A 12,171-nucleotide genomic window follows, 5' to 3' on the forward strand; every position below is an offset into this window, starting at 1 on the left:
AATTACCATTTTTATTATTATAACTAGTATTATTATTATTATAGGATGAAACGACTTTTATTTATTACTACCAATATTATCTTATCAAATGACTATTAGTTATATGAAAACCATATTTACTACATATAACCTAATTATATATGAAAAAATATATATATATATAATAAAACTTATTAATTTATTAATATATATATGTATATATAAATTACATCACTAATAATAATAAATATATGTTTTTTCGATTACGACTATAATTTTTAATAAGATATACAATTGATATAGGTTCGTGAATCCGAGGACAACCCTATACTTGTTCAATGTCGTCATATGTATTTTTACTACAAAATACAGTATGGTGAGTTTCATTTTCCCTTTTTACTCTTTACCTTTTTGGGCAGAGAATATATGCAAATGCTTTATTAACTGTTTTACAATATTTATATGCGTGAGTTTCATTTCCCTTTTTACTCATTACATTTTTGGGCTGAGAATACATGCGCAAAATTTTATAAATGTTTTACGAAATAGACACAAGTAATCGAAACTACATTATATGGTTGAATTATCGAAATCGAATATGCCCTTTTCATTAAGTCTGGTAATCTAAGAATTAGGGAGCAGACACCCTAATTGACGCGAACTCTAAAGATAGATCTATCGGGCCCAACAAGTCCCATTCAAAGTATCGGATGCTTTAGTACTTCGAAATTTATATCATGTCCGATGGAGGATCCCGGAATGATAGGGGATATTCTTATATGTATATTGTGAATGTCGGTTACTAGGTGTTCAATCCATATAAATGATATTTTGTCTCTATGCATGGGACGTATGTTTATGAGAAATGGAAATATGAAATCTTGTGGTCTATTAAAATTATGAAATGATTATTTATGTTAAACTAATGAACTCACCAACCTTTTGGTTGACACTTGAAAGCATGTTTATTCTCAGGTACGAAAGAAATCTTCCGCTGTGCATTTGCTCATCTTAGAGATATTACTAGGAGTCATTCATGACATATTTCAAAAGACGTTGCATTCGAGTCGTTGAGTTCATCAAGATTATTATTAAGTCAATTATAGTAAGATATATTACGAAATGGTATGCATGTTGTCAACTTTCAATGTAATGAAATATTGTCTTTTCAAAAACGAATGCAATGTTTGTAAAATGTATCATATAGAGGTCAAGTACCTCGTGATGTAATCAACTGTTGTGAATCGTTTATAATCGATATAGACTTCATCCGGACGGATTAGGACGGGTCTTCACAGGATCAATTACGATATCTCGTAAATCGGATGGTTCTTTGGACTTTTTGCGAAGGCGAATAACAATACTATTGCTTCAATCTTCCACTTTTAGCTACATGATTTGTTCATGACGTTGCTAAGGTGCTGAGCTAAGTGGGGACATTTCAGTTTCTCTTACAAATTCTTCCTCTTCCTCAATATCTTCTTCCTCTTCTATTTCTTCTTCCACTTCCATCTCCCCTTCAAATTCCTCTACTATATTTCTTCTTCGAGATCCTCTTTTCCATTTTTAAATCTTTGAATAGTGGCGGCGATTCATCATTGATAGTGATCTATCTGGTGGAAATTGCAAACACCTCTTCATGTTCAGAGAAAAAAGTAGGACGGTCAATTCTAAATGTTACACTCTCCTATGCCATCATAAGACCAAAGTTTGATTGTAAACATCGATGACGGTCCTGTCCATGTTCATGAACGGTCTTCCTATGATGATAGGTGTGTCTAAGTCTTCCTTAATGTCCATAACTACGAAATCCATAGTATACAAGAATGATTGACTTTCACCAAGACGTTCTCAACTATGCCCTTAGGATATCAAATTGTGTGATCGGCAAGTTCGATTTTCATTTTAGTTGGTGTTAAGTCACCTAGCTCTAATCTCTTAAAAAGAGAATAGGAGATAAGGTTGATGTTTTCTCCTAAATCAGCCAAAGCTTGGATGGTTCCATATTAGTAGATCGAACATGGGAATGTAAATTGTCAGGTATCTCCTAATTTCTTAGGTAGAGAGATCTGAGTAATGTCGAGCATTCTACACCTAGTGGAATTTTGTTAGAGTCTGGCATTCTTTCCTTTGTATAAAGAAGTCTTCGTATATATCTATTATGGCTAGATGATTTGGACACAGTGTCTAAGAACATTCCATCGAGCTTGAAAGTTCCAAGTTTCTCCGGATTATTCTTGAGTCTTCCAGGATAGGGTACACGAACTAGATTCTGTTAAAGAGGTTTAGTTACAGCAGGTGACTTCTTCTTTAGTCAAGCTGATCTTCTTCGAGGGGTGGGTTCTTCCTTCAAGATAATGGAATCCATTTGTTTAGCTTCTTCTATGTGGGGATTTTGAATGGTCTTACCAGACAATCTCCCTTCTGGTCGGGTTTCAAGGCGTTGTGATAACTGTCTGAGCTGTATCTCTAGACTTTTGAGTAGTGCCAATTGATTTCTCATAAGCACCTCGGTCTAATATTGCCTAGATGCAGTTCTTTGCTTTAGCTATTGATGTCCCTGAATGAACTGGTTTAATTGTTCTTCAGTCCCGAGACCTGAGGTAGCTGCTTTTGTAATTTGGTTAACACGAGGGTTATCTTCTGTAGGACTAGTGAGTGTGAGTGGTTGGTCATAATTTAGTTGAGGTAGTTGAGGATAAGGTGGGTAACGATAACGAGGTTGAAACAGTTGGTTATTTCTTTGAAACTGACCACCTCTGGATTGATGACTAAATCCAGGGTTTTGGTGACGAGCAGGTTATTGAACGTAACAGACTGATTCGTCAGGGTTTTCGCACTCAACTTGATATTCTTCTAAGGGTTGTGGTTGGTACAGTTGTTACATGTTTGCACCTGATTAACCTGTTGCTGTTGCGTCTTCATGCCTCCAAGTTATTTTAGAAGAATCTTGTCCGTGAGGGTTTTGATGGCCTCTGTTTGATTGTTAAGTATAGAGAGTGAAGCGAATGATGAGTGTTGTTCACCACTGTTCTAGTCATGATGATGCATTGTCATGTTTTCGAGCAAGTCTCATGCTTCGTCTGCTGTTTGATTCATCGGATTCTCTTAAGCTGCAGCATCAATCGTCATCCTATGATTCACCGTAAGACCATTGTAGAATGTACAGATTTGGGCTGACTGTTCTAGTGGGTGATTCAGGTATTTCTTCAGTAAGGTTTTGAATCGCTCCCATGCGGTATAAAGAGATTCATTATAACGATGTTTAAAGTTAATGATGTTATTTTTGAGCTTGGTTTGCTTAGAGGGGGGAAAATACTTGGTTAGAAACTTCGTTATCATCTCCCTCCATGAAGTAATCGAATCGTTTTCAATCCTTCAAACCACGTCTGCGCATGATGAGTGAGAGAGTAGGGAAACAAGTATAGCTGAAATATATCTTTGCCTACCCCTTGTTGTTTATAGGAGTTTGATAGAGAAATGAACTTGTCAATGTGCGAGTTGGGGTCGTCATCCGGTAATCCATGAAATTGACAGCTATTTTAGAAGAGCTACACAATATGATGTTTTAACTCGAACAATTGTCCTTGTATCTCTGGATATCTGATTGGTCCTCCTCGACCTTCAGTGGAGGGTTTTGTATTTTCAGAAAGGGTAAAACGTAGTGCCATGTGAGCTTTAAGTCTTTCCGCCCTGCGTGCTTTACATATTATTGATCGAATTAGGTACGAATATCAGTGGTCCTGGTCTGGATTGATTTTGTATCATACACTAGGTATGCTTGATTAGTTATTTTAAGAAATCCTAAGGGATTCTATTAATCTAAGAGGTCTACTAAAACGAGCTTTTGGTTCTTACTATTGTTTCCCTTATATTTTGGCAACAAGGTCTTGCACGAACTATTCAACAAACCAAGTGGCCAGATCGACTACGAAGAGGCAGGAACCTTTTGGTTCCAATAGAATTGGAGACTGTTCGGAAAATCCAAAAACCAAGTCCGTGTATAATTGTCTTTCTTAGACACCACAAAAAACACGTTAAATAAGTTTGATATGAAACAGTATCATTTAATATTAGTCCCCGGCAGTGGCGCAAAAAACTTAGTTCTCCTTATTATGTGGCCAAAACGGACGATTTATTTTGCGGCAATGTCGTTAGGTTGCCACCCGTCTATCAAGGTTCGTCACACGAGGACTGGGTTTTAATGTTATAGTATGCGGACCCTAAATCTACTACTCTTACCTAAGGATGAGTAAGGGAAGTATGACCTATGGTCGTTCGTTTAAGAAGACAACATAATCGAACCTATCACAGTAGTAAACACTTTTAGACCTATAATTTCTAAGGAGTAGTGTTGGGTGTATTTTGGGTTTTTCTATTTTATAAGGCAGATAAATAAAGGAAAGCGATAAAGATAAAATTTGCAATTCAGATAAGGTTAAGAGCAAGTGCATGTTATGATTTCGTTAGTTACATAGATGAAAATTTATGGCGTCGTCTCATGAATAGGTGATAACCTTAAACCCATTATACTGGTCCTACCGCCCCTGTCAGAACACTGACATGACACTAGGTATATACCTTAGGCTTAAAGATCCAGAATAGACAGCAATGTCCCATACCCTCGACTCCCGAGAAACATGAACTACATGTAAACACTGACGGCTCATCAATAGGAGTGACCCGGTAAGGTGACATATTAATGATCCTTAAGGTCTAAACTTTCTTAAGTATAAGAAAAGATAGAAGGTATCCATGATCCGAGAGACATGATGTGTTTCCGATGTTTTCGTTAATGATTGGACTTATTAAATCAGTAGGCCCTTAATTAAAAGAGAAGAACCATAAAGAACACCATTAAGTTACAAAGTAACCTCCATGAACACGTTCGGTTATCCTACCGGTCCAATCCTTTATGGGTTTTAATCAAACAGTTCCTTAATTAACCAAGAATCCCTCAAGCGGGGTGCAATGCTTGAGACCGCATTATGGTGCAATGTACTGTATCCGCACTGAAGATTAGCTTCCATGGCCATACACGGCAGAGGCATAGAGTACTACAACCGATGTGCCTCCTCATATACTTACAGTGTTTAAATGCTAGTGACTACACAGGCATAGCTCAGGGCCAACCATGTACTACGTATCTCAGTCAGAGTTTCCATTACGAAAGATCGACTGTCAGAATCCATAGCGTATGTTTCCTTACTACAACCGTTGTGCCTCTTATAAACGCACATAAACCGTTGTGCCTCTGATAAACGCACTATGTATCCGGCAGCGTTTCTTACGAAGGGGTGACACAGATAGTGTACTCTGAATCGAGGTTCGCTAGATCCCAATAACAGAGCCAATAACCACGTTATATTGGTTGGAAAAGCGATTGAGTTTAAATCATAATCGGAAAACATCTCAACGACATCACGCTTATACAGTATTATTTCAGCATCGTAACTAACTACGTCATAACAAGAACTTAAAGATAACTACTCGCTAATCATGGCAACAATATCATTTGTCATCATAAGAATAGAAAGTATTATAACGTATAGAGTAAAGGGATAAAGGTACCAGTAGATTAAGCGAGTTTCGGAAGTACAAGAATGACAACTTCGACCTCTAAACAGCTCCTACCACGATCTTCGGCGTTCGCCTCCAAGTACTAATTTTTCCGCTCGGAGGTGAGAAGGCCTCGAAAGTTTCTAAGGTGAAATATTTAGTAAGAAGTGTGATGTGGGAAGTTTGTGTTGAAAATGGATAACAAATAACCTATTTATAGCCAAAATTTCTTGATGGGCAAGCCGTGTACACGGCTGTGCACACTGGGCAGGCCGTGCCCTGGCCGTGTGAGCAAGCCGTGTGGGTGCCATGCACGGGTGAGGTAGCCGTGTGCACACCACCTTGGGCAGGCCGTGTGATCCTTGGACAGGTCGTGTGCCAGGTCTTCCTTGATCGTTTTTGCTGATTTCTTGGATCGTAACTTGATTTTCGAGATCGTAACTTGATTTTCACCGTTTTTGCTCTAGATTCTTCGTTTTAAGTCCGTTTTCGTCGATTCTTCTTGCATCGTCTTTATAATCACTTGATTTAAAAATAAAGCAAATGAACGATTAATCCAGAGATAAAGTTTATATCTTTAATGTTTTAGGACTAAATATCATGGGTAAAAACGTGACTTTTTAACAGATATCAAACTTCTTTTAAAGGAAAATATTTTGGATAAATTATTCCCTCCGTCCCATTATAAGTGTCCACGTTTGACTTTCAGAGGTTTTTTTTTTTTTTTTTTTTTTTTTTTGTCAACTTTGATTGTTCACAATTTTTTTCTCAGTTCTCAATCAACATTAGTTTCATAAAAGAAGTTAAAATGTTTCAACCACTATAATGCATCATGGTGTCAATATTTGATTTTGATAGAAATAAAAATAAAAGAAAAACCAACAAAAAGAAAGTCACTTTCAGAAATATTATCTTTTTTCTTTAAATATCGTATTTTCAAAATTTCAAATGTACAACATTATGTATATATGTAATAAAAAGTAAATATATATAAGCATTTTGTACACAAATATCGTCTAATACTATAAACAGGTATCAAACAACGTATATTCAAATGTAACTGCGGCAATGCGCGGTCTGAACTTTTTCTAGTTAAACACAATAGATATACTCCGTATGTCATAGGATTTATTTAATCAATAAATGAACTGAATGAAGTTTTTCGTTATTTCATAAAGTTACTTTTTTAGTTAATATACTCCGTATAGAGGTTGTGTAAAATACTTAGTATTTAGGTATAATTGATCATACTCTATAGTAACAAATCTTTTATAAATATTCTTCCTTCACATAAGAGAATCAATCAAGGCCTCCCTATATATTGTTCTTCACAACCATTTTAAGCAACGAACTTACCATGGATTTAAGCACACTTACAATGAAAGATATGGCCACTGTTTTCTTAGTTTATTGGGTTATTTGGTTCCTTTTCGGTATCGTTATTAAACGTTTTTCTTCAAAAGATCTCCCACTTCCACCGGGTCCTTATCCATGGCCAATATTCGGTAACCTTTTTCAAATCAAAAACAACCTTCTTCATGTTAGTCTAGCCGAGATGGCACAAGTGCACGGACCACTTATGTCACTTCGACTAGGCCAACAAATCCTAATTGTTGGATCAACATCCAATGTGGCTCTAGAGATCCTCAAGACTCGTGATGATGTTCTTTCGGGCCGAGATGTATCACGTTTCATTAAAGGAGAGCAACCAAATGCTCACAATAAGAATCTATCATTTACATCCGATTGTGATGATAGATGGAGGCTATTTCGAAATATTTATAGATCGGAGATTTTTTCAAACACGGCTTTAGAAATTCGTACAAATATAAGGGAGAGTAAAGTTAAGGATATGATGGAGTATTTAGGGTCAAAAGTAGATGAAGTTATAGCTATAAGAGATGTTGCGTTTACAACTAGTGTAAACGTATTAGGAAATGTGTGCTTATCGATCGATCTACTCGATTACGAGGGAAATGGTATTGGTGATAACCTTAGGGAATCACTTGGAAAGTTAGATTTGTTGGGTTCAAAGCCACTATTAGCAAATATGTATCCAATATTGGGACAGTGGGATATACCGGGTTGGTATAAGCAAGTTATGCATATCACAGAACAAGAACTTGGAAGTATTTGGAAAGATAGCATACAAATGAAACGAGATAAAGGCAATGTTTTCTCAAGTCTACAAGATTTTGCTGATACTTTGATCCACAAAGGGTTTACAAATCAACAGATTAATCCTTTGATTCAGGTAAAATTAACAATAATCTTCTATAAGAATATTATTCTATGGAAATTAGATTAATTTTCTAAGCAAAGATTAGTACCGAGTAATATTTTTAGAGGAGAATAATATTCATTGAAAAGAATAATATTCTTTGAAAAGAATAGAATATCTAAAAATCTGAGTGAAAATTGCTTAATATTCATCGGAAATGTTAATTTTTTAGGAAAAAAATGTGAACATTTATCAGAAATATTAATTTTAGAAAAAAAATATTAATATTAATTTAATCAAAAGTAAAAAAAATTCTTTTGATAATTAGTAGTTTTTTTTTTTTTTTTAATTAATATTTAGTATATACTGTTTTTAACAACACATAGTAATAAATATACCAAATGAATGTACTATTATGCGTGTATAATATGTGTATTTTGTATATATCTCTGTGATTAATATGAAAATCATCCTGCATAAAAATTAATATCATATAATCTCTTGTTATTTTATTTTCATAATATCATTGGTAATAAAATATTGTTCTTGAATTATGTACTTTGTTACTTGAAAAATTTTGGATTCTTTGGTTGATTAAACCACTCTCATCCATAACCATAACATCTACTTCATTACTAGAACTAACTGTCAAATTATTGCTACAACAGCACTTCTTCATCAAGACTAACCAAAGACTAATCACTCTTAATTATGACATATTTCTTCATAAAAATTGTGACTCACTATATTATTTAATTAATCAAATGCACATATATGAAAGCAAAATGTACCGCTTACTCTGGCTTATTTATAGGAATTGATTAATAATTGACGGACCAAAAGTAATACATAGTGGTTATTGGATTGGCACTCTTGGTTATTGGATCCAAAACGCCTTGTAATCTAGGTGTCTTTAGGTCGTGTGAGATGTAAATGTAAAAAGGGGAGTAGATATTGCGATGGTTGCTTCCTTAGCATCCATTTGTATCTCCTCCCTCATGTAGATATCGTGCGGCTCTTGTTGGGGTTATTTTTTCTTGTATTTTGTACTATTGCGTTTATATATATATATATATATATATATATATATATATATATATATATATATATATATATATATATATATATATATATATATATATATATATATATATATATATTGAATTGCCTTTCAAAAAAAAAAAGTAATACATAGTACTAGACTATTAATATGAACGGAGGAAGTAAGGCGAAAATAAATTAATATCATTAAAAACACATTTAAATTTAGTTATATTCATTTAATTTTTATCAAATACGTAGTAATATTTAACACAAATAAAAATATTTAAAATAAATACGGAAAAATAAACAATTTTAACAGCCAACATCGGATATTTATAAATAGTCGAATTGATTTGTCAAAATTCACTATATGGATATGAATGCACTTTATAGCATTGCTTTCTATAAAAAAGAAATATATTAATATACAGTACGTTTGAAAAATCTTCAGGTGTTTTTGGATATGAATACACTTTATAACATTGCTTTCCATAACATTGCTTTCTATAAAAAAGAAATATATTAATATACAGTACGTTTGAAAAATCTTCAGGTGTTTTTGGCACACAACTTTTTGAAGTTTATTATTGGAGTTTGAGGTTATGATTTTAATAAGCTTCAAGTTATAAGTTTTGTTTGGTAGACATAAAAAGTGAAGCTTATGAAAATCATAAGCTCTTAAAAAATAAGCTACTTCTAGTCAAGGTTGGAGAATTCGGATTTCGTGGAGATCTCGTTTGGACTTTTTTAGGGAGATCTCGGCATCTCGGAATAATTTTGGAGAGATCTCGGACTTTGACTTACGTTGACTTTATAGTTTTTTATAATAAAAATATACATAAAAACATAAATATATGTATATTTATATACGTTTTTACGAGATTTTACAAAAATATCCGAGAAATGAGCGAGAAAATCTTAGAAATTACGAATTTTACAAGAAAATCTTACAAATTAGCAAGAAAATTCGAGAAATCGTGGCTTTGACTAAGTTTGACCTCGTTGACCGAGAAATCTCTGGAGATGAACATCTCGTCTCGTTGCCTTCTAAAAACGAGATCTCGAGATCTCGAGAGATTTACAACACTGCTCTAGTAGCTTATGAAAAATAAGCTCTAGCTAATTTACCAAACAATTATAAAAAATAATAAGCTTCAGCCACCAGCTTATAAAATTAACTCCAGCTCCAGCTCTATCCCATAAGCTCCAGCTCCAGCTAGAAGCTCGAGCTTCAGCTAGTTTCATCTAAACACACGCTCTAATTCAATATTTAATGTTATGAACAAATTACCCACGTGCCCTAAAATCTTCGTTAGAAAATCCAATCTAAATCTAAATAGGAGTAATAGATATCCCCCATCTAAAATCAAAACACACAGTAAATAAAATCAAAACTCATGACTATTATTTAAAAAGCCGCCATCGGATAAAATCAGCCGCACAAATTCGTTCGCAAATGGGATGTTCATCCTAAAACTACGGATGTTCATCTAATCATCTTCATAACGATTAGATTTCGCTACTAGGATTCCGTTACCAGAATTTTAGTAGATGTATTATTTATTTTTTATTTTTTATTTTTTTTAACAACCGTACGAGATCACCTTGAGGATTTAATCACCCACGCGTTCATTTATCGCAGTTGCATAACCCTCTCCCAACTGTTGTCTAGGAGAAAATCGGGCCCAATCTGAGGTCATGGGTGGTAAAACCCTCGTCCCCCACTACCCCACAACGCGATGTGTGAAATACACCCTTGGGTAGAATTCAAGGGTAAAGTGGCAACCTTGTGTGCAATGTTGCACCTCACGGGAATCGAACTCTTGTCTCGCTAAGAGATGCAAATCACTACCAGATGAGATACAACCGAAGGTTTAATAAATGGATTATTAGTACCAATTTTCTTGTAAGGCCTATAAGGATATGATGTTTATTAATGTCATGATGGTTATCAGTTACTCGTATAAAATATCCACTTAATATCGATTGCTTTGTTCATTTTCCTTGTTATAAATTTAGGAGCTATTTGCAGCCGGCACTGAAAGTACAACTTTGACGATCGAGTGGATGATTGTAGAGCTTCTCAGAAACCAAGAAGCGATGCAAAAGGCTAAGGACGAAGTTCGAAAACACATAAATAGGAAAGTAGTAAAAGAGTCGGATTTGGTTCATCTTCCTTTCATGGAAGCATGTTATAAGGAAACATTAAGGTTGCACCCATCGGGACCACTTCTTATACCTCATAAAGCTATAGAAGCATGTGAGTTAATGGGATACACTATTCCTAAGGACAGTCTAATATTAGTCAACATTTGGGCCATCAATCGAGACCCGAACTTTTGGGATGATCCTTTGAGGTTTAAACCCGAAAGATTTGTGGGATCGAAGTTGAGTTATTTAGGAAATGACTTCGACTACTTGCCATTTGGATCGGGAAGAAGAATGTGTCCAGGACTAGCATTGGCTTCTAAGATCGTGCTGTTAACTATCGTTTCTTTGATTCAAAATTTTGATTGGTTTCTTCCAAATAATATGAATCCAGACGATATTAACATGGATGAGGAGGTCCATGTAGCAATGCACAAGAAAGAACGATTACTCATATCCCTCAAGTTTCGTGACTAGTTTGATCACTATTTGACATCACTCGACAATATTATATATATGATGAAGTATGCAGGTAAGAATTCTTCATTATTTCGTGCACGTTTTTTGCGTGCTTGGTAATGAAATACTAGCTTTCCAAATAAATAAAACTTCTTTATTGTTAATAACTTAAGGCTTTTTACGTATGTTTTAACGAATAAGACGTGGTGTGTTTGCATATTTTCATTTCATGGTTTCATGTATAATACAGTATGTATTTATGGTTTGCTTCAAGAATTTATCTACTAATATGCAAGTTGTAAGTGCGTTTGATTAACGTTCCACACAAAAATTTTAAGATGTTATAAATTAAATCATGTTATATATTTACAATATTAAAATTTATATGTAGTGAAGTGATTAAAGGGTAATTGGACTATACATATCGAGGTAACATTTCAATAATGATGCTAGATCTCAAAATAGGAATTGATGATATGAGTTTGTGATGCATTAATCGTTGTGAGGATGGTGAGTATGATCGATATAATTACCCCCTCCAAGTCCTTGTTACAAACTTTTCTAGTAGCAAACACATAGTAGCCCTTGTTACAAACATCTCAAGTAGCAAACTGCAAACACATTCCCCTACAGGCACTTACTCATTTCTTTTAGACTTAACTAGTGTTCGAACCCTCGCTTCGCGCCGGGGTTCGGTTTTCAATGTATTGTATTGCGTTTAGTTTGTAAAATTATTTCGTGGCTAACGATGATATCGTTGA

The 12,171-nt window shown here is 34.5% G+C and overlaps 1 protein-coding gene across 1 annotated transcript; it reads left to right on the forward strand.

The window, feature by feature from the left end:
- Nucleotides 1-6,845: 6,845 nt before the first annotated feature.
- On the forward strand, nucleotides 6,846-11,428 carry LOC139897830 (probable (S)-N-methylcoclaurine 3'-hydroxylase isozyme 2). The gene is made up of 2 exons (XM_071880541.1): nucleotides 6,846-7,792; nucleotides 10,823-11,428. The coding sequence occupies exons 1-2, from the start codon at nucleotides 6,896-6,898 to the stop codon at nucleotides 11,426-11,428; spliced, it is 1,503 nt and encodes a 500-aa protein (XP_071736642.1). The 5' UTR covers nucleotides 6,846-6,895.
- The last annotated feature ends 743 nt before the right edge of the window (nucleotides 11,429-12,171 follow it).

The sequence above is a fragment of the Rutidosis leptorrhynchoides genome, chromosome 3, assembly GCF_046630445.1.
Source record: "Rutidosis leptorrhynchoides isolate AG116_Rl617_1_P2 chromosome 3, CSIRO_AGI_Rlap_v1, whole genome shotgun sequence".
Lineage (NCBI taxonomy): Eukaryota > Viridiplantae > Streptophyta > Magnoliopsida > Asterales > Asteraceae > Rutidosis > Rutidosis leptorrhynchoides.

What these genes read in the sequence shown, in the direction of transcription:
- LOC139897830 (XM_071880541.1), top strand. Translation starts at nt 6,896, where the DNA reads ATGGATTTAAGCACACTTACAATGAAAGATATGGCCACTGTTTTCTTA. An exon ending in AGATTAATCCTTTGATTCAG is followed by an intron (nt 7,793 to 10,822) that starts GTAAAATTAACA and finishes TTATAAATTTAG; the next exon opens with GAGCTATTTGCAGCCGGCAC.